Source organism: Mustelus asterias, chromosome 22, assembly GCF_964213995.1.
Source record: "Mustelus asterias chromosome 22, sMusAst1.hap1.1, whole genome shotgun sequence".
NCBI classification, from domain to species: Eukaryota; Metazoa; Chordata; class Chondrichthyes; order Carcharhiniformes; family Triakidae; genus Mustelus; species Mustelus asterias.
Window position 1 is genome coordinate 5,058,771 of NC_135822.1, and position 24,034 is coordinate 5,082,804.

The following is a 24,034-nucleotide window of genomic DNA, read 5'->3' on the forward strand; positions in this document are numbered from 1 at the left end:
ACTCCAGAGGATTGGTAACATCGGGCCCAGGATTTAGCCGAATCTAAACTGGAAAAGTGCTGAATAATGTAAAAATTACTTGTTCCAGAATGTAGGAATACACTGGATATTGGTGGACAATTCTTTAACTTTCCAATTTACATTCAGTCAATAAAAACATCAACTTTATCAAGTAGTTTCTCAGTGCCTTCATAGCCCACGTGCGTATTGATAAGTGATGTCTCATGCTGCTTTGAAGTTTATTTTTGTTTCATATTTAACTGGTTAAAAATAAATCGACACAACACTGCATCGAGTGATGGGAACATGTGCAATGATAAAGCAATATCATCACACAACAGGTGTAAAGATGACAACACAAGGGAAACTAAATTTATGAGATTCAGTGCCTAAGACATTAATAACACTGCCAGACAATCCCACAACTTGCACCTGAAACGATTTCCGTATTGGAACTGTATTCATTTCATGGAGGTAGAGTAACAGCAGGCTACATTCCAACAACAGGTAGAGCTCACAGCAACTCAAGCATCCTACACTGGGCAGCTAAAGAGAAACTTCACGTGGGAGAGATTGGGAGCAAAATGCATGCATATACTTTTAGCACTCTAATGCAAGCTTAAATTGCAACCTATCAAGTTGTAGAGAAGGATTTAATCCTAAAAATGTTGCTTAACCTAACCATGGAAAAGCCACTGGCTCAGAAACGCCTCTCCTATTTTTAAAGTCCCAGGTGAAGAAGCAGTGGCTTCATTTGAAATTCTAGCCCAACGTTGCCCCATCTCTGTGTAATTCAGCAAAAGCTTAAATATCCAGATCCCAACACCAATTAAACTCATTGGAATCAAGAAGCTTTTTCACACAGCAACAGCCTGCGATCCAATTGTCAATCTGGGTTCAGTCACCTTGTGATACCTTCAGGTTCACGGGTCAAAAATGCAACAATGCTTCATATTCAGAACGAAGGCCGAGGAATAGCCTTGTAACCAAACAGCAAGAGGGGGAGAGAACGAGAGCGAGGGCTGTGCTGTGAGCAGATCTCCACTCCACCTGACGAAGGGGCAGCGCTCCGAAAGCTAGTGGCATTTGCTACCAAATAAACCTGTTGGACTTTAACCTGGTGCTGTTAAACTTCTTACAGTCCTGTACAAAGTCAGAACAGCACCAAGAGCTGAAAAACATCCACATTTACACAAGGATTCAATTCAAACCTCTGCAACATACCAATAAATTACCAATTGGAACAGGCTTCTGATTCCAGCCCTATTCCACCCCACCCCAAAAACAAGCAACAGGGGGAGAACATCCCCCACCAAATGCAGTAATCAGCAACTGTCTCTTTTTAGTTTCAATTAACCAATTTGGGGAGAAGGAGGCAGCATTTAAAGCTTCGCTGGTCTCTTGTTATTGCATTTTGAGATTGGGTTTACTTTAATTCCATTCAAATATTTTCAGTAGTGGACACTAATGATTTAGGATCATTCTCTCCATTATAATCATCTATTTAATGATCAACAGTCTATTTGGGCTGATATGGAACTTTTTGTTTTAAGTAGGGGTGAAGTGATGATTGGTCATTTCACAAAATCCTAAACTGCTCGACTTCCAAGTGAAAGATGTTAAGCTTGCATTAATAAAAACTCTACTTTCCGCATGTCCACTACGATTCTTGCCAACTTTTACAGATGCACCATAGAAAGCATTCTTTCTGGTTGTATCACAGCTTGGTATGGCTCCTGCTCTGCCCAAGACCACAAGGAACTACAAAAGGTCGTGAATGTAGCCCAGTCCATCACTCAAACCAGCCTTCCCTCCATTGACTCCGTCTACACTTCCCGCTGCCTTGGCAAAGCGCTCAGCATGATTAAGAACCCCACGCACCCCGGACATTCTCTCTTCCACCTTCTTCCGTCGTGAAAAAGATACAAAAGTCTGAGGTCACGTACCAACCGACTCAAGAACAGCTTCTTCCCTGCTGCTGTCGACTTGTGAATGGACTTACCTCGCATTAAGTTGATCTTTCTTTACATCCTAGCTATGACTGTCACACTACATTCTGCGCTCACTTGTTTCCTTCTCTAGGAATGGGATGTTTTGTCTGTATAGTGCGCAAGAAACAATACTTTTCACTGTATACTAATACATGTGGCAATAATAAATCAAATCAAAAGGAGTGTGCGAAATGGCTATACTTAATCTTAGGAGTAATCTTTTATACTGGCATTGACATTGCTCATTCTGAGCTCCAACAGTCCAGTAAGGAAACTATGACACTGAAAGAGCATGTGTGGTTTCCTTGTGGCAATGTACAAGTAAAGTGACATCTGAAGCAACCAGCTTCAAAAGCAAGCGGTGAAATCCAATTAGCTGCAATTTAATTTGGTGTGCACTTGATCCGTCAAATGACAACTCCAAACAAGTGCAAAAGTTAAAACCATCTTAACTCAGTCAAGCTACATGTAAACATCTACTTAGATGTATTACAGAACATAAAATACGCCAGCTGAAATCTTTTGCGTCATACTCTTGGTGCAGGCTATGAGTGCATATCAGGAATTCTGCAACCCCTCAGCGTGTGAATTTATAAATTTAATTCTGAGAATTCATGGAGAAGGCGGGTAGAGGATTTTATGATGTGAACTCCCAAATCTACACTCCGAGCATTGAAGTGGGAAGTCCCAGTCGCCAGCCTCTTTGGGGCCTCCCCTTAGTTCATTTGTTGACAAAGAATAATACAATTAGACCCTTCTACACATTATAATTTGCACAGCCCAATGCAACATCAGTCAATTGTACTCAATCATCATATGCCTTATAAGGGAAACCAGAAAATAATCCCTAAGTATTCATTATATGACAAGAATGCACAGTCTATTGTTTCCTTACAGACCTGACTATCGGGTATCCTTTACTACAAAATGATTTTTTCTTCCTCAAAAAGAGGGATTAAATGAGCATCAATCTTGACATTCAATACAGTGGGGAGAAAACAGGTCAGTGTAGCAAGCAGTTGAACATCTTAAAATAATTGTTTTTTGCTTAATCAGCTTTAAGAAAAAGTCTTGCTGGATTCCTTTGTTTCCAATTATACCTAATGCAGTTGTGAAGGGCATGCTGTCACAAGACAAGGATGTCTGTTGCAGAGCTTGACTGCAACCAAAATAAAAATTGAAGTGACTCCACAAATAGATAACAAAACTACACAAAGGCAATCTCGGATCAGTTACACAATAAATGGTCGGAAAAAGTTTCAAACAGTCCCAAGTGACTACAGGTTAGTACCTGGACAACTTGCAATGACACAAGGCACTTTGTAATGAAGGTGACCATGACACAACAATACCAGCACGTATCATAGCCAACGGACTTTACTGGAGTAGCTCCAAAGATCATTACACAACGTACATTAGCAACCACTTCTATTGCATGTCTACTATTGCCTACTCGTCAGCTGTTTTGAGTTGGCTTTTCTATCTTTAACACCTTAACATGTTAACAATCGGCTTTAAAGCGTGTTGTGGCACATGTCCTATGAGGTTTCCAGATCCTGCTATCTTTGGCTAGATTTTCCCAGCTTTCTGGATTTGTGACATATTCCTCAAGCTTTATTTCAGGTCATCCATGAAACTTGACCCCTGATACTCCAGCATCCTTCCCAGGTTTCTGGTGAAAGTCACAAGCTTTACAACGTTATTTCAGATTATCCTTGAAAGGTTTCTTCTGAACCCCCAACCATGCTTTTTGCTGTCATCAGCTGGGTGTAGGAGCTGACAAAGAGAAGTTGCTCATCTGACATACAGACAACATTCACGGTGTACTGAAGCTGCAACTGAGAGACGATGACATTGATGCTAATCATGCTGGCAGGCTGATTAGTCTGATTTGGCACTTCATTTTTGTGACATTGTATTCGCCTTTTCATGAAACTGTTTTAGCTGCTTCACATGCCTAACAATACCAAGTAGATGACATTCAAAATGGTCCATCAGAATTAACAACCTCAAGTGCATAGCACATTTTCACTGAGAGAGTAGTATAAATCTCAATAAATAGTTTTCAAAATATTACAAAATAGGGACTGGTTTGTGCGACAGGTTAGAACACCTTCACTTTCGGCTGTGGAACTCCGGTGCTAATGTGACCTAGTTATGAATGTGTATGGCCTTTTGTCAATAATAAGGAACCACACATCTGCCAAGACATTAATGAACGAAGGAACAAAAACGAAGCAGAATGACAGAAAAATTTAACAAAAAAAGGTAAAATGGGAGGGAAGACTGGAAAGAGTTATAACAAGAAGGGAAAGAGAGAAAATGAACCAACCTGATAGAGGAAGAGACTAAATTAGAAAAGGCAAAAAAAAAGCCTGTGAAAATGAGGGAGAAGAACAGAGATAAAGAGAGAAAACAATACTTGGGCAAACATTTTCATTCTAGTATTTTTGTCCCTCACTGTTTCAAAGTTCTGAGTTAGAGAGATGTCCAGGCTGAAAGTATTGAATTCCAGGTTTAAGGTCTCCGAAAGCATCTAATTAAAGTAACTGCCAATCAAACACAATGATTTAATAATGAACATCCCAGTGCATGTTCATATCGGAATTTGAGACAAAAGCTGGAAAAACAGCGCACAATACAGCTGGAGACTCCAGTGCCAACTCAGCATAAAGTGAAACATTCAGTACAACCACGAGAGCAAATAGGAGCCCAGTACAAGCCAATAGGAGAAAGAATGCGTGATGCTGCTTTTGATTGGATGTTTACATTTTCGGAATGTTGGGTTGCATTGATGCTTCTTTTCCCAGTCGCATTGCTATTATAATAATTTACTAAATAATTAGAAATACTGCACTGTTAGGTTACTTACAAGTAGGTAAACAGAAATAATTAAAACACAGGAGGAAAAGACATCTCTGGCGTGATCTTGTCAGGAAAACCTACTTTTAGCCTTCTCAATGAAAGTCTATTTTGAAATACTATAAGAATGAACAAAAGTACAAATTGAATCAAATGACGGCTTGTACTCCTGTGTTGCTCGTCTACTTTGATCAGTAGCATACACATTCCTTTCTTAACTGAAAGAAATCCCGCTATTTAGTACACAGCTCAATAGCTGATGTGGTTTATACTAACATTAGGGTGTCAGCTGTCGTAAATAAATGAACTAAAAGCTTGTAAGCTGCACAAGGGAGTTGCAAGAAGTACTGTCATTGAAGCTGGCTACCAAGTGTTGTCATAGATGCATTTAGTTTAGTGTGTGTTCATATCCAAGTACTACAAGGGATAAAAATCTGCAATTAAACTAATATCCTTTAACACCTTGCAGTGTGCGCCTTGCGCATTACTGTCAGGCTGCATTCACACTACAAGTGTAGCAAGCACCTACATTACAACTATAGCATGAAACCAGAGTCAGGATTCAACTCCACTCTGGAGCAACACAGAATGAAATTCCCTACGAGGGAACACCCATCCATTTCCAAATTAAGTTCAGCCCTCACTTCACACTGATGCTACCAATCGAATGTAAATGCAGCCATAATTCACCATCACCAACTTGGCCACCTTCCACAACAGAATTGCCACCACCAGCATGCTTCTCCAGCGCTCTGTAGCGCAAAGCGTTCTTTAGGCACCACTTGCAGAGGCAAAATATATAATTGCAGTTTTAAAGTTTGTGTATTTCACAGTTCAACTGGACATGATATAAAACACCCTTTATGTGTAGAATAAGAGGCAATCCAATTGTGTGATATGTTAATAAGGTACTGTGTACATCAGAGGCAGTGATCTTGATCTCATGATCTTGCTCTCTCTTGTTGATCTCTTGGCAAGAAAGCCACTGTAAGCAATGTTCCAGAGAAGTTAAAGTTTCCCTTACTTCAACAAGCCTCAGTAAATATTGCACTAACACAATGAGACCAAGAATATTAAATTATGCTATACTGAAATCTTAGTGACAAGGAACAATGTTTTGTTTTAAACTCGAAAGCCTTTCTGACAATTGTGAGCAAGGAAAACTACAACTGTACCTTGTATAGTTGGTGAAAGCCAAATGCAATCCCAGCCATGATGATTGCCACGGCGCCATATTCCCGCCACCTGGAAGTAGGAGGACCTAAAAGATATTAATATAAATGGCAATAAGAAGTTTATACAGAAAAAACAAAGACAAACGCAACCTTAAAGGACTACGGGCACACCATGATGCACAACTCACTTTTTGAAATCTTATTTACGCAGCACAATCTTCTATTTCAGAGCAAGAATGTTTAATGAATAAATACAGGCCAGAATTCCACCACTCCCTCTGCCCCCATAGAATTGCATGGATGGGATTCCCTCTGAAATCCCGCCCCGCCCCGACCCGGACTCAATTTTACGTGGGGCAGGCAGGGTCTTCGATGGATATCCTGCTCATGTCTTATCGAGGCACTTAATAGCCCCTTACGAGCCTTTTCTTACCCATCCCCAATTGTTAGGCTGACGGCTGCCAGCTGAATCAGGGTGCCAAACATCCGCAGGGACATGTTTCCCGACTCTCAGGATGCCAGCACAGAGCGTTCGCCGTCCTGAAAATCTAGGCCACAGTTTTAGTTGAGAACGAATTTAAGTTTGTTCTGCATTAGTTGCACACTTTGATTGGGACATGTGATACTTAGAAGCAAATACCAGATACTACATTTTCACAGTTGAGATATTGATGAGTTCAAGTTGTCCACGTGTTACCTGGCCAACGAAAATGGATCAATTTAATTCTGTTTATTTGAAGGGTGAAAGTGCAGATATATTTGCATGCACACACACACAAACAAAACATTAGAAAAGGTTTTTGTGGTTGCTGGATTCTTGATTAAAACTGGATGAAATCGGATTTCTCCAAGTGAAAAAACATTTTGGAACACCTGGGCCTCTTTGTTAGATTTGCATTCTCCTGTTGAAATAGAAACAACGGTGTTTCTGATGACTTGATTGTAATACAATAGCTAATAAACCTCTCATGTCCCTCTGCTTCATGACAAAAACCCCAATATAAATTTAACAGGGATGGTTTGTTGCAGCAAATACAACAGTGCGGCAGATTTAACTGAACACAGTCCATTTAATATGAAAATAGCAAACTGATAGGTGTGTTCACAATATTTCACTCTTTCCAGAGCAATACCAAAAAAACAGAGAAACACTGTCAAAGTTTTTCATTTTGCACCAGGGAACAGTTAACTGTCAAGCCTTTGTTCAAATTCAAAACAGGCAGGTCCAGTTTTGACAAAGGGTCATCTGAACTCGAAACGTCAGCTCTTTTCTCTCCTTACAGATGCTGCCAGACCTGCTGAGATTTTCCAGCATTTTCCCTTTTGGTTGGAGGCGGGTCACCTCTGATCAGTCAAGGTATTGATTGTTATGGGGGTGAATCAGGGAATGACTGTCCCCCAAGTTTTCATTTAGTTGATACTAAATCAACTACTGGTATCAACTGAACAAAAGCTTGGGGGGGGGGGGGGGGGGGTGGGGTGGGGGGCAACCAATCCTTGGTTTATTCTCCATGGCAATATCTTGACCAGAGTCTGTCTGTCTCATCTGAATTTGAACAGAGGCTTAGCAGTTAAATGCTCCCTGGTATATTCTCCATGGAAAGCCTCTACCTATCAGGGTCCACTTCCTAACCAATCAGCACTCTCTTTCCATGCAGTATAAATTGTTGGTCCTTTACTATTGGTATTCATGTGAATTGTCCCGAGTGCAAGGTGAAAAGCTTTGACAGCATGTCTCGTTTTTCAGCAATACTGAAGTGCTGTACCACCAAATAACTATTTCCAGAGCCTTGTATGGATGGAATTTTCCCTTCTTTAATGCTTTGGTATTTACAGCTTTGTCAGCCACAGTGAAGTCAAGGGCTAGCGCTTAGCGGGTACAACAACTTGCATTAACATAGCACCATTAATGTAATAATACATTCCAAGGTACTTCACAAAAGAGTTATAAAATGAAATAACAAGCCAAATATGGGGATGTTAGAGCAGATGATCAAAAAGTAGATCTGAGAGACAAGTTTTAAGGAGGTGCCTTAATGGAGGAAAGTTAGGTAAAGAGAATAGAGGTTTAGGGAGGAAATCTCTGAGCTCAGAATCTTGGCAACTGAAGGCATGGCCATCAGTGATAGAACAAATAAAATCTGGATGCTCAAGAGGCCAAATGGGATGAGTGCTGATATCCCTGAGGGTTATGAGATTAGAGGAGATTATGGAAATAGGGAGGGGCAAGGCCATGGAGGGGCTTGAAATCAAGGATGAACATTTTTAAAGTTGAGGTGTTGCCTAACTGGGGAGCCAACGCAGCTCAGTGAGCACAAGAGTGATGGACAGATGATGCAAGTATGAACACAGGTGCTGCATAGCTAAGAACAAAGAACACGGCAGTGATCCGAATGAGATATTCAGGTGATATTGTAGCCAAATTTTCCAATGATACAAAGATAGGTTGGGAAGCAAGTTGCGAGGAGGATACAAAGAGTCTGCAAAGGGAAGTAGATAGGCCAAGTCAATGCGCAAAAAAATTGGCAGATGGAGTAGAAGGTGAGAAAATGCGAGGTTGTCCACTTTGGCAGGAAGAATAGATAAACAGAATATTATTTAAATGGAGGGAGGCTAAAGCATGCTGTGGTACCAAGGGATGTGGGTGTCCTTTTACATGAAGCACAAGAAGTTAGCATGCAGATATAGCAAGTAATTCGGAAGGCAAATGGAATTTGGCTTTTCTTGCAAGGGAGATGGAGTGTTAATTTAGGGAGTCTTACTACAACTGTACAGGGCATTGGTGAGACCACATCTGGAGTACGGTGTACAGTTTTGGTATTTTTACTATACTTGCAGGGGAAGCAGTTCAGAGAAGGTTCAGCAGACTGATTGCCGGATAAATGTGTTGTATTGAGGTTAGGCATATATTCTTTGGAGTTTAGAAGAATTTAATTTAAACATACAAGATTATGAAGGGGCTTGACAAAGCAGATTCCCAGAGGACATTTCCCACACGTGGGGGAAATCTAGAAGTAGGAGGCACAGTTTAAAAAATAAGGGGTTTCCAATTTAAGACATAGATGAGGAGGGATTTCTTCAATCAGAGAGTTATTAACCTTTGGAATTCTCTTTCCCAGAGAGCAGTGGAGGCTGGATCATTGAATATATTCAAGGTTGAGCTGAAGAGATTTTTGATCTATAAGGGAGTCAGGGCTATGAGAGGCAGAGAGGAAAGTGGAGTTACGGCCACAATCTAATCTGATTTTTATGTAACAGCGGAACAGGTTTGATGGGCCAAATCGCCTACTCCAATTTCTTATGATCTTACTGGTTAAACTATCAGAACAGAATTAGAAATCATCCGATTAATGCATGTTGCATTGTAAGCTAACACAACCTTTCATTATACGTTTGTTTTAAAGAGTGCCATACATTCAACTAATTGTCCAAACATTAATGGAAGAAACACAGAGCAAAAACACTCAGCAAGGACAGGCCTGAATACAAAACCACACTGTTAAATACAACTAATCCCTGAACAAACATATTGCTAGTTTGGAGATTATTATTACATAGGTTAACAGTTCAATGAAGCACAGATTAAAAATTATTTAACGCCATTTTAAATAATTTAGTAACTCTGTCTAAACAAAGAATGCTGTCACTGATGAGTCGCGACTATATTTTCAGGTTTGATCAGTGATGGCCATTTCCATATCTAGCGCATCAGACAGTTTCAGAAACTGCTCAGACGTTACACTGTGACAAAGCAACATTCATTTCACTTGTGATTTTGCTGTGGATTTTACAGAATTGGAATCTACTGTTGAATATCTGCATCAAAACAGTGTGATTTTTTTTAAATGCGCAGATAAAAAGTGGCTCAACTATTGAAAATGGGCTGTTGTGTTATGACAACGTAAAAGCAGTATGAAGTTTCTTATTTCAGTACAAAAGTAATTTCATAAATTGAAAATAAACAATTTATCTCAACATAAATCAAAGTCTTTTTTTGTGTAACAGGGATCTGAAAGTGACAACCCTACCTAGCCATATTTTGCATACTGTATGTTGAAACAATCTCAGATTATTCTGTGTTTTGATCAGGGGTACTTTACAACATACACTCTGGAATTTTACCGTCCTGCCCATCACGGGAATCGTAGCGGGCGGGACATGGACCATGCAAAGGTCCGTTGACCTCGGGTGGGATTTTCCGGTCTTGGGGCCAGCGGGGCTGGAAAATCCCACCCACAGAGTTTGCCTCAGAGCCATAGGTGGATGTCTTTTGTCAAAGATCCTCTACACTGGGGTTCAACTAGTGGACCCTGTACACGCAGGACTTAGGCTCTCCTTGGAATTGATCGCATTGAAACATATAGGATTCTTAAGGGGCTTGACAGGGTAAATGCCGAGAGGATGTTTCCCCTCATGGGAGAGTCTAGGAGCAGAGGGCATTGCCACAGAATAAAGGGGCACCAATTTGAGACTGAGAATCATAGAAACTCTACAGTACAGAAAGAGGCCATTCGGCCCATCGAGTCTGCACCGACCACAATCCCACCCAGGCCCTACCCCCATATCTCTACATATTTTACCCGCTAATCCCGCTAATCTACGCATCCCAGGACACGAAAGGGCAATTTTTAGCATGGCCAATCAACCTAACCCGCACATCTTTGGACTGTGGGAGGAAACAGGAGCACCCAGAGGAAACCCACGCAGACACGAGGAGAATGTGCAAACTCCACACAGACAGTGACCCAAGCCGGGAATCGAACCCAGGTCCCTGGAGCTGTGAAGCTACAGTGCTAACCACTGTGCTACCGTGCCGCCCTTGCCGAGATGAAGAAGAGTTTCTTCTCTGAGGATTGAATGTCTTTGGAACTCCTTGCCACAGAGCACTGTGGGGGCAGAGCCCTTCTGTATATTTAAGGCTGAGATGGATAGATTTTTGATCAATGACTGAATTACGGGTCACGGGGAAAGGGCAGGAAGGCATGAGGAATGTCGGTCGATTCAGCATGATCCGATTGAATGGTGGAGCAGGTTCTGTTCCTATTTCTTATGGTCTCTTCCAGCACTTTTCCCTGCCCTGCAAGAGTCCTATCCCTAGTTGCCTGCAGCCTACAGAGGAAATTCTCAAGTGGTTCCCTACAGATTCACTGACACAGTTGGCCTAGTTTACTCCCATGCGGAAAAAAGTGGTTTCTTGTTAAATCAGCCAGAACACAAATAGATTTGTAATGGGAATCGGTCCTTCAGCTTGCTGCTCTGCCATTGCACTAGAAAGCCTGTATCAGTAATCTGACCACCCACCATGAAGGAACACTCCTGTGCCTGAATTCCATTTAGAACAGAATTACTTCAGATGTTCGATATGGAGGATCCCAATACACTCCATCTCCTGTCCTCTAATACTGGAAAATCTTTTTGCACTTAATTCAAATATTCTACACAGCCGTTAAAATATACCGCTCATGAAATATTCCTAGTTTAAAGTATCGTGTCAGGAAACAACTAGAGGCTCTGCACATAGAATCATAGAATCCCTACAGTGCAGAAGGAGGCTATTCGGCCCACCACAATTCCACAGTGCGTGAGAGAGAGAGAGCGCGCGCGTGCAAGGGCGCGCGCGCCTGCGAGGGCGCACACGCCAGGGTGCGTGCGCGAGAGTGCGCGCGTGTGCGAGTGAGTGTGAGCATGTGCAAGTGAGTGTGAGTGTGTGCGTGTTGGGGGGGGCACCATACAATTGACTCAATGGGCTATGTTTACCCCCTCCATCATTGACTGTAAACCTACTGTTACCGATAGAACAATGAATTTACATACTGGACGGTTGCAGAATCCATTACTGTCAATCAAAACTGGCACATTTTTTTTAATAGGCCTTTTTTTTTTAATACGAATAACTGGATAGAGTGTTTCGCTCACCATGGGAGGTATTCTGTTAAGAGGTTTCTACTCTAAAACTGCCAAAATTATTTTCTGTAAGTTTCTAATTAGTAACACAAAGCAAATTAGTGAAAAGAGTGAAAGAACAGAGTATTTGTTCATTTGTAACATTCTATGATCAACTGGAGTATTTTAACCCCAATGTATGTGTTCTATTCTAGTAGAAAGTTCTCCAGGGGTTAACATAGCTCCGCAAGCATCCTCCAGCAGTGGGCTATTACGTTAATTATGTTTTATGATTATCATAATATAACTACTTTCTTGATTAGAATCTGCAGCTTACAGGAAAAAAATCATAAATATTCATAATCATAAAGATCATGCATTAAGACTCTGAAACTCCAAGTTATAAAGTCATATTCACACAAAAGCAGATTCCAAAGTAGTTGCAAAATCTCACTCCATGGTCATTTTGATACCAAAATTGAATAGCCTAAACTTAGATTTTTTTTAATCTGCGGGGCTAATTTTGGATCAAATGTCTGAGACATCACAGATTATGAATCGGATTTTAAAGAGACATAAAATTGAAGAATTTGTACCAATTCCATATTAGTATGCATTCAGTGTGTTGCACACTAAACCCACCGCTGCTCGGAGGTTGTTCTATCCTATATCAATTGTTCAGCTACTCAAATTAAATAGAACTGCTATTGAAAAGTCTGCTTGATATTAATCTTTCATAGTTCATAAGCCAAACTATCAAATCAAATGCATAAACCGTATTTTGTGTACCGACTGGGCAACTACACCAATCAACAGAGTTAAATCTCTGCTGAAATTTTTATCAATTGTTATGCTCTTACTTTCTGCCTCTTGAGCCTGATCTGGTCCCCCCACCCCACTTCCATCTTGGGACAGTCTGGCTTTCTTCACAGCTTCATCAGTACAGTTGTCAGGAGACACGATTTATAAAGTGAGATAGATCACTTGGTTGATTTCTTTAACATGAATTCTTCTGTTACTATTGATCCCATCTTGCTAGGTAGAAGTTTGAATGCGAATGAAGATATTTCTTGAAAGGCACTCTCAAATGGGAGTCCAATACTCCCACCACTTCTGCCACCAGGCTGCATTTCTGTTCATTATAGTAGTTCAATTCATTGGTTAACAAATGATCAATTGATAAACGATTTCTACAGAAGATTTTAAAATCTAATCCAAATAACGAAACAGAAAACTCTCCAGTGATCTACGCTTCCATTCATAAGGGCCATTTCAAACCACATCCCTCTCCAATCTTTACAATTTACAATACTCTGTGAAGCCTCTTTTACAATACACAGTGATTAGCACTGCTGCCTCTCAGCGCCAGGGACCCGGGTTCGATTCCTGGCTTGGGTCACTGTCTGTGCGGAGTCCACACGTTCTCCCCGTGTCTGCGTGGGTTTCCTCCAGGTGCTCTGGTTTCCTCCCACGGTCTGAAAAACATGCTGATTAGGGTGCATTGGCCATGCTAAATTCTCCCTCAGTGTACCCGAACAGGTGCCGGAGTGTGGCGACTAGGGGATTTCACAGTGACTTCACTGCAGTGTTAATGTAAGCCTACTTGTGACAATAATAAAGAAACTTTAACTTTGAAACTTTAAAACTTAAAAAGAAACTCAATTGCCACAGAAAACAAGCAGCACAATCATTGGTGTAAAATGCTTCTTCACACTTTACCAATTCCTATTAACAACCAGCAGAGAAAAGAATAAAGTTTCCTGCACATAGTTCTGTGTTGTTACTGGAGGATGGATTTTATTTCTTCCTCTGCGACATCCTATAAAGTTAATTGGCTTTCCCTCTTTAGCTCATTTTGGAGGCATTATACCTGAACAGACTGGGCTGGCAACATATTTATCCTATGTCCTTTGCATTTTTTTCCTCTGCAATTGAATGTTGGGAGCAGAAATGAAACGTGGCTATATCTTCCCAAACAACCCCATCTTATCTTCATTAAGATAGCGCTCCAAAAGAACCCGGCTTGATAACAGCTGTGATAGTTAACAGATGGGTTTTTTGAAGGAAGAGTGGGGAGCTACGTGCAGCACTAAGATTTGGCCTCCAATATTCGGCCCGATTAGAAAGTTGGAGCGAGCTTTTCTGATCTATATCTCTGGGGAGTGTTCAGTTCACTAAGCATAAAAGGTCAGGACAAAATGGAGGAGCGTCGCCCAGATAGTATGGTCTCTGCCCCTGTGATTTGCAGGGCTCTGCTCTGATTGGACGTTAGCAGTTGGTGGAGACAAATCAGAAGCATAATACGTAGGTGGCAGGAGACATATCCAGCGTTCTGTTCTATTTCCCAGACTGCTCACTTATGAAAACCCAAGACAAGTTCACTTACAAAAATTATCATCTTCTTTGTGAGGAGACAGTGGCACAATGGCAATGTCACTGGACTAGTAATCCAGAGGCCCAATCTAATGCTTTGGGGACATCTGCAGCATGGCGACTTTTTAGTTTCAATTAATAAATCCGGAATTGAAAATCGGTCTCAATAATAGTGACCATGACAACTATCCTCAATTGTAAAAAAAAATCTAGTTCAATAATGCCCTTCAGGAAAGGAAATCTGCCATCCTCCTCTGGTCTGGCCTACATGTTACTCCAGACGCATACCAGTGTGGTTCACACTTAACTGCCCTCTCAAAAGACCTAGCAAGCCACAGCTCAAGAGCAATTTGGGAGAGGCAACAAATGCTGGCCTTGTTGGCGATGCACATCATGAAAGACTAAAGATAAAACACCCCCACTCCACAGATATTCAACCCCATTGGAACCTTCCGGATGCTTTCCTCCAACAACAGTAGAAAGATTCTGATTAGACAGGACTACAGTTACACCCAAATTTCTTGACCCTTGACCTGTTGGTTGATGGATTTGTACTGGGATTGCCCATATTCTATCCGTGTGGTTCAGGACAGTGAACCTGGGGCACGCCAGGAAAAGCAAACTTCAGTGGGAGGGAGGCAGCAAAATATTTGCAACAATAGGCGCTGAAAGCAAATTTGCTTCAAAATAATTAGTTATTTATATCAATTTAATCAAATAGATTGGCTGGCACGACCCAAAGACACACACACAATGGAAATGAGTGGAAAATTCTTATAATTAGTATGTTTACAAATATTCCCAACTTACACTAATAGAAAAAAGTCACAAAACTGGTTTCAAAAGACAAATATATTGCAACTAGCATTTTCAAATTAAATTTGATTCCATACTCCTTCTGCTTTAGGTAAAAAAAAAACTTGTATCGACAAGTTGTGCACAACAGCTAGTAAATAATCACATGCCAAAAAATAATATCTTGTGCAATAAATTACAGCTATAAATAATCCAGGAGCTATTCATCAATTTTATTTTCAATTGGTACAAAGTCTTGTTTTCCTGGTTTAATCACAAAGGAAATATCCTCTGCAAATTCTCTCCCGAACAATGCAACTCAGGGAACAAAGCTAAAGTCTCGCTAAAGACGAATGATAAAAAGTAAGGAGCTCGTTTACCTCCTGTCAAAGGCATTTCTTTGTTGGACTAAGCAGTGAAGTTCTAAACATCTGCAACATCACATTGGCATTTACACTTTCCAGTATCAATCAAGTACAACCCCTGATTAAAGCAACCCAGTGAAACAGGACGTGTGCTTGCACCGGGTTTGTTTCGAACACGATGAAGCATTGGTCTTCTCTGCCTCTTTTACTCTAAATTGCTCTTCTACACCTCCTAGTTGCCAGCTACAGAGTAGCATCAGTAAATGCCTAATGGTAAGTTCCCCTCTTTCTCAGTTACTGACTGACACAGAGTATGAGATAGAGTAGGCTAAAAATAAAAGAGAGAAAATAAGCTTAAAATAAATCTCAGTAATCCGCACAACATTCTGCAACTACAACCGTATGAATCACAGATTTAATCAAAGCGTTATCCTACACACAAACCTGCTTGATATAGTTCAGACCACCTTACACACAGAAACTCTCAAACACTACTTGTGGAGCGGATTTGAAAGGCTTTCCAACTGGGACAGTTTTACAAATTTGCCTTCTTTTTAAGCAAAACTGCACATTCACAATTTTACTAAGCACAAGGTACCAAATGTGGTGGCGAAACATCGACCTGCCTAAAGTGCACGTGCTGGAATTGCGGATTGCAACCACAATTCTGAGTAATGTTGAGCTGGTCTCATTGAAACATAGAAGGTTCAGAGAGGGCTGGCAGGGTAAACGCCAAGAGGTTGTTTCTCCTGGCTGGGATATCTAGAACACAGAAGCACAGTCTCAGGGTAAGAGGTCAATGGTTTAGGACTGGGATGAGGAGAAACTTCTTCACTCAGAGGGTTGTGAATCATTGGAATTGTCTACCCCAGAGAGCTGTGGACGCTCCATCATTGAGCACAGTTAAGACCAAGATCGATAGCTAATCAAGGGATATGCGGAACAGGTGGAGAAGTGGAATTAAAGCGGAAGTTGAGTATTGAGTGGCACAGCAGGCTCAAGGGGCTGCATAGTTTAGTCCTCCTCCTGTTTATGTTCTCATATTCTTAAATCATCTCATCAGTTTCATCAGCTGCCCCCACAGCGCACCCTAACTATAACCCATCTACTTCAGAGGATTGTCTCCGAAAGCAACTCAGTCAAGGAAACATTGTACTGGAGGCAAGTGCCATCAAGCACTGTGCATTGTTGATGGCAAATAGAAATACTGTCCCCCAAGATCAAATGCACCATTTTAGTCTGGTGACAATCTGTTGACGAATCTGCCCATAGAATAAGTGGCAATAGCGAAAGCAGATCTCTGATATAAATGGTATCAGATGGTCACCATCACTACACTCATACGGATTTCTGCGTTTCCCAAACCAGTTCATGAACACTTTGAACAAAATTAATAACTTGGCCGCTAGCTTTGCGTTGTGGACCACAAATTAACTAATATGCATTAATTTACTTTTCCTTCCAGCTGCTAGATGGTCAACCCGTTAGTCCAGACTGGATTCAATTGTTCCAAAGGTGAGGGAACAGTGCGTTAACACACTGCCAAACAAATAGAAAAGTTACTTCTGCAAAGCTGGAAGAGACATTCAGCAGCAAAATCGCAGAAGTTGAATAAACATAGCTGTAAACAGAGTATAACATGCTATTTGCCATCAGGTGGGAAGTTCGTTGGAAGGATGGTGATTAATAATTGTAGATAACAAGATAAAATAATAAATTCTTGCTGAATGAGATAAATCAAGTTAATTAATCAGCCAATTTGGAAACAATTCAGCACTTTTAAACAAAAGATTTTGACCATCTGAAAAAGGGGAGAAATTTCTGTAAAAAAGTACAGGTATTGCAATTGCAAATATATTCCAACTGGAATAGCATAGTCTGGGCTAGATACGTTAATTTCTACAAATCTGCAAATGCATTTCAGATGTCAGTTTGGTTCAATTAGTAGGACTTTTGCCTCAGAGTCAAAGCATTGTAGGTTCAACGCCCCTATTCGAGAGCATAATCTAGGCTGCAAATTCAGAGGGTCAATCAGATGAGACATTAAACTAAGTTGAAGTTGATGTAAAAATCCTGTGGCTCTTTCTGAAGTCACACAGGGACTGCTGGCCAACAATCTCCCCTCAAATCCCACCACTATAAAAAAAAATTTAAACTAGTCGTACATCTCATCTGCTTGTCAGATGCAAAACTGGCCGCCAGATTTATCTAAAACAAAGGGAGGGCATTTCAAAAATAACTAGTCAAGTTTGAAGAGCTTGGAGATATCCCCAAGTGGCTTCATAACCCATCGATTTCCTCCTGTAGTCACTTGCAAATTCTAATCTGAGGGAAACAAAATGTGGGTGCCCTTACAAGTTGGAAAGTCATTCATGCAACAGCATGAATGTCAATAAGGATGGGATAAACAAAATGGGTTTGAAATAGGAAATAAAAGTACCAGAGAGAGTGTGTAAATGTCAGTTTGTGAGGCAGGGGCTGGGGTGAGGAGGGGTGGGGGCAGCAGAGTACCATAGGTGCCTGCGGCCCCATTGCTTCTAATCTACATAAACAAATGATGCCAAAATCAATTTTAAGCTTGTCAAATTTGTAGAAGACACTAAAATAGAAAGAGCAGTAGAGCGGAGAATACAGTTAATCATTTGTAGAAGCTTTTAGGTTATGCAAATGGTCAGACAAATAGCTAATGAGACTCAATAATGAATGTAAAGTATTGCACATTGAGAGGAAAAATGTCTGGCAGAAGAACACAATGAATGGAATTAGCACAGTGAGATTCAGAAAGGGATCTGGGAGTGGAAATAAACGCATTACTGCCAATATCGAGACAATCTGGCAAGGCAGTTAAAAAAACCAACAGATTGTTCACATACACAGATAGAATAGTAGAGTGCAAGTCTACAGAGGTTTATGTTAATGCTTTGTAATCCACTGGTTGATCCCCACCCAGTGTGCTGTTTTCAGTCATGGTTAACGCACTACAAAAGACTTGCACGCATTGAAGAAGGTGCAGAAAAGAACAAAAACTGTCCATGCAAAAAGAGGGTAAGGCTCTAAAGCAAAGGTTATAAAAGCTCAAGGAATATAGTCTCAACACAAGGTCAGGACGGCTTTACAGAGAGATGCAAAGTTGAAGATATAGAAACGGTACATCTAGAAGGCTACTTCAAAGTAGAATGAGATGACATTTTAATTAGCTAAAAGTACATTTTAGACAAGTAAAGAATTTCTTTTATTAAAAATTAGGGATTTCTTAGGTGATAAAATAGGCATGAATTACTTGACTTTATTGATCTTTTAATACTTCAAAAGCATTATATGTTTAAACACTGCAGCATTCTGACAGCAAGTTTGTCTTTGAAAACTATTTAAGCCTCATTTGTGAGCAGTATTAAGATAACTCTAGTGTTCCATTCATCAGTAGCATGCAAGGCCAGCCAACTTGTTATAAATTAGGAATGTGTGCCAAAAGAAGGGATTCACGTTGCAATTCACGTGACCAACAATATTTGGCAATGTATGTACTGATTTTAGTGTTTCAACTGATCAGATAAACCAAATAATTATTGGGTTAATTTATTTCAGGGTGGAGCCCAAATATGGATTATTTAAAGGTTGCTTACTTAACTGGAGTCTTTTTCACTCTTTTAAGGCAAGTCTACATACAAACAAGAATTCCATCAGGAGTAGAACCTCTTGGGAACCCTGTTGTTTAAATTTAGCTTATTTTCCTGCAGCCATTTTAACTTGCAGCACCATTCTGGGCAGGTCCACAGTTCTTTGTCTATAGAGGCAATGAGAAGGGGCAATGAGAGCACTGAAGTATTCCAGTCCATTTTCAGTGTGAATTAGGTTAAATAGCAATTGAACCAAAATGCACCAGAACTTTCATCTGAACACGGTGGTTATGCAAACTTCAAAAGGATAGACATTAAGGAAAGTTTTTCAAGCGGCGCAAATCAGAGAGAGCAAGAGTCACCCAAGAAGAATCTTTGAAGATACTTGTACTTTACCCCAGGAGTTAAGGGTTAACCAACTATTCTGTCTCATGTGTTCAACCTCCACATACAAATAAAGAAATATATTACAAGCACTCAAATGTTGGGAGGCAGGTCTTTGAGGATATGCACATTGAGAACAACTTAGAGTACCACCAGAAAAACAGAAAATGCTGGAAACTCTCAGTTCTGACAGCATAGAAGAATCCCTACAGTGCAAAAGGAGGCCATTCAGCCCATCGAGCCTGTCCCGACAACTATCCTACCCAGGCCCTAACCCCACGTATTTACCCTGCTAGTCCCACTGACACTAAGGGGCAATCTCGCATGGCCAATCCACCTAACCCACACATCTTTGGACTGAGAGATGAAACCGGAGCACCCGGAGGAAACCCACGCAGACACGGGGAGAACGTGCAGACTCCACACCAACAGTTACCCGAGGCCAGAATTGAACTCGGGTCCCTGGTGCTGTGAGGCAGCAGTGCTAACCACTGTGCCACCATACCGCCCCGTGCTGCACCTGTGGAGGGAGAACGGAGCTAACGTTTCAAGACTGGGTGACTTTGTCAGGGCCCCGACGAAAGGTCAGACTCGAAACGATGGCTCTATTTTCTCTCCACAGATGCTGTCAGACCTGCTGAGATTTTCCAGCATTTTCTGCTGTTGTTTCAAATTCCAACATCCACAGTAATTTGCTTTTATCTAGAGTATCACAACATTGAATCACATATCCTCCTGAGTAGATCAGGACAATAATGCTTTAAAACAAGCATAAAATTACTTAAGTTGCCAAAGGAACAGTGCTGTCATTAAAATGGAAATACTGTCTTGTGAATTTTTTGGACCATGTATATATCCAAGTGTTATTACAAGAAGATTCCCCAAAATACAGATTTAGTCCTTCCAAATTTGAGCTGTGTATATAATAGCAGGATGAAGTATCATTGATTACAGTTGTTGGTAGTTTTGGGAGCGATTTGAAATTCAGATTTACAAATATCACACAACGGTGTCACAGATCAGTGAGACGCATTTGTTAATGTTTGATATGTTCTCTAGATAGATAATAAAACACAAAGTAAGACCCAAGATAACAGTGACAACCTGGCACTTGTTAACCACAAGGTGATCATTGTACCAACAGAGTGGGCACCGTCACTCCCTGTTGATTTCTATTCTAGTATAGTGGTGCGCTTTACATTCTGACTGTTCCTTTTCCTTTCCCAAGAGGCAGAGAAACCTACAACTGACTGACCCTCTTCAGCTGGTACACCAGCCTCTGGAGCATTAAATGAGATCTTCCTAACATTGGCCGTCAATGTTGCAATTGGGTTGATGACTGCTAAGGAGTCAATAGAGAAAGTTTCGCATAAACTACTCTGAGATATATAACAAAGGCAAAAGTATCTCTAATAAGGTGTGTTATTGATGATTCTTGGGTCAAATATTATGTCTGAGTCTTGCAAGTATTGGACACATGCTGCCATCACTGTCCCAGTGCAGATATAAAGTTGTATTCACTGTCCGAAGGGTATCTCACAGATTCTGCCTGGACCAGAATTGAGTTACACAGTGAAGGCAAAGTTTTTACCAGTTACTCCAGCTCACACTTCAATGACAGATGCTGGCCATGTGGTAGGCATTCCAACCAATGACAGACTAGAAGGTCATCCGTGTCTGCGCTCTAACTTTTTCCAATGATTTTGACAGTAGTGCCACAAATCTCTGGAGCTCTTTCGTAGAACCATAGAATCCCTATAATGCAGAGAGAGGCCATTTGGCCCACCAAGTCTGCACCGATTCTCTGAAAGAACATCTTACCCAGGCCCTCCTCTCTGCCCTATCCTTGTAACCCCACCCATTTACCATGGCTAATCCACATAATTTACACATCTTTGGACACTAAGGGGCAATTGAGCATGGCCAATCCACCTAACCTGCATATTCCTGGACTGTGGGAGGAAACCGGAGCACCCGGAGGAAACCCACGCAGACACGGGGAGAATGTGCAAACTTCACAGTCACCCAAAGCCGGAATTGAACCAGGGTCCCTGGCGCTGTGAAGCAGCAGTGCTAACCCCTGTGCCACCGTGTTACCCTTGCTTGTATCACCCCCTATGCAGCTGTGCAGGCAAAAGTAGGTTGCCCTTGACTTTCTCAAACTTGGAGGGTTCTGAAGCTGCTCCTAAACCGAATCCAAAGTTTGCAGTGGGCTAGGTGAAAACTGTTTAACATTCTGGTTAATTTCTCTCAGGATTTCTCTCCAGGTATTTGGAATATTTTTTTAAAATACACAGATTTGCTCTTGAGATGTGAGTATTGCTGGCTAGGTCAGCATGTATAGCCTATCCTTAATTGTCCTTCAGAAGGAGGGCCATGTCCCTGAACCGCTGCAGTCCATGTGGTTTTGGTACACCCACAGAGGTTTAATCTCTCTGAGTGCTGGATCGGATTTTGATGGGCCTGATTTGCTGAAATCGCAAGTGGACAGAAGACACCAGAGTAATGAACAACTCATCTCCAATATAAGAAAGCCATCTCAGCAATAATGGCTGTCACAAACAAGTACCCTGATCTCTGTAAACCAAAAATAAGGCTAAACGGTGGCCTAAAAGAGGTCTTTAAAAATTATGAAAGGTTTTGATATAGAGAGTTTGTTTCCTCTTGTGGAGAGGGGCATAGATACAGACCATCAATACAAGATAGTCACCAAGAAATCCAATAGGGAATTCAGAAGAAATGTCATCACCTAAAGAATGGCAAGAATGTGGAACTTGCTACAACAGAGATTGGTAGAAGCATTTAGGGAGAAGGAAATACATGGTTAAAATGTTAGGTTCAGACGAGCTGAGATGTGAAGAGGTTCAATTGGAATATCAACAGCTGCATGGACCAGTTGGACTGAATGGCCTCTTTCTGTGCTGTGTTTTCAATGAAATCTACTTCATATGAGGCTGCAACTCAACTGAACTGTGGGAAACTCAGCTCATGCGAAAATCTAAACTCACATGCCCCCCGGGATGGTTCTCCTCTCCTCATGGGATGGAGGAAATTTGTGCAGTTTGAACAATAAAAGGAGCAGAAATTCATAAAGCGGCTGCAAAATAAGATGCATTATGGCTTTGGTGGGGCATCAAGTCAGGATAAGCATCATCCAGACTCTTCTGATTTGCTCAATGAGATCCTGTTTGCCATTGTTCTGATTACAAAAGTCTAAGATGCATTTTAATTCTTTTCGAAAGTTGACATTACATGTGAAAAGGATTATTATGAAATTCTGAGAGCATCAGGTGTGGGGTATACACACATCTGGGTATTTCTAAATAAAGTGTTAGTGAAGATTGGGAGCCTAGCCAGGGTAAACAAAACCCTAGATTTAAATGCCGAGTTAACAAGAATCTCTATTGCATTGTGTTTGAGTGTACTAAATCAATAAATAGCTGCACTGAGAATGATCTAAACATGACGGTTACAATAATTATAATTAATTTTGTTAACAGCCATTTTTCTCACTTACCTACGTTACTAAGTGGGTGACTGAGGAGCAGATGATAACTCAATTTGAAACTGTTGGAATTTGAGATGACCCATTTATCCAAGTAATCAGAAAGAGATACTGCAGCTTATCCTATATTTTATCAATATAATGCTACAGTGTTCAGCAGCTTATCCAATATTAAAAGCTTCTGACATTGATGTACACAAACTTAACATTCTTAAAACTGGCCACAGCTGTACAAAGTTTAGTAGTTTCATTATGAGTGGTACCAGTAGTTCTTAACTGTACGTCTGAAAAAATAAATTATAGGACAACTGTGAAGCACTCTGGCTTTAACAGAAAGAGGTGGACCAAACCATTTGACAGTTAGGATTAAATCGGAGCAACTGAAAAGAGTTTCATTTTTCAGTCCTATTTGGTCATATAGAGCACTTGGTCCCAATATGATTTTATAGAACAGGTGCAGTAACACAAACCTCTGAATAACATTTTGTTATTCCACTTCAGTGGAACATGTGTTAAATAACTTTTTGTAGGTTGCCAAAAGAACATCTCAGATCCACAAGAGCCTCATCAGGCAAAAGAAAATCCTAACTGTTGCAGTAGTTTCCATGTAACCAACATTTAGTAGCTTATGTGCTCCTACTTGTTAAAATTTTAATATCCAGATGATAATGAATTTTTAAAATATAGCAAAAAGGGAGTTATTAAGGCCTCTAGTACAAATGTATTTAATGAAAATGAGTTAGGGAGAAAGGATTACAGGATTATGCTGATAGAGTTGGTTGAAGAAGGATGGAAAGATGTTGAGTGGAGAATAAGCATCGTGACAGGCAGATTTTTAAAATTCATTCGTGGGACATGGATGTCACAGGCTGGCCAGCATTTATTGCTCATCCCTAGTTGCCCTTGAGAAAGTGGTGATGAGCTGCCTTCTTGAAATGCTGATACAACTGAGTGGCTTGCTAGGCCATTTCAGAGGGCAGTTGAAAGTCAACCACATTGCTGTGGATCTGGAGTCACATGTAGGTCAGACCAGGTAAGGACGGCAGATTTCCTTCCCTAAAGGAAATTAGTGAAGCAGGAGGGT

At 40.9% G+C, this 24,034-nt stretch overlaps 1 protein-coding gene across 1 annotated transcript in view; it reads right to left on the reverse strand.

Moving 5' to 3' along the window:
• The window catches only part of pex14 (peroxisomal biogenesis factor 14), a 247,306-nt gene that overhangs the window by 76,734 nt on the left and 146,538 nt on the right, over positions 1 to 24,034 (reverse strand). The window contains exon 5 of the mRNA XM_078238657.1: positions 6,029 to 6,114. Coding sequence (XP_078094783.1) covers positions 6,029 to 6,114 — 86 coding nt within the window. The remainder of the gene's footprint in view (positions 1 to 6,028; positions 6,115 to 24,034) is intronic.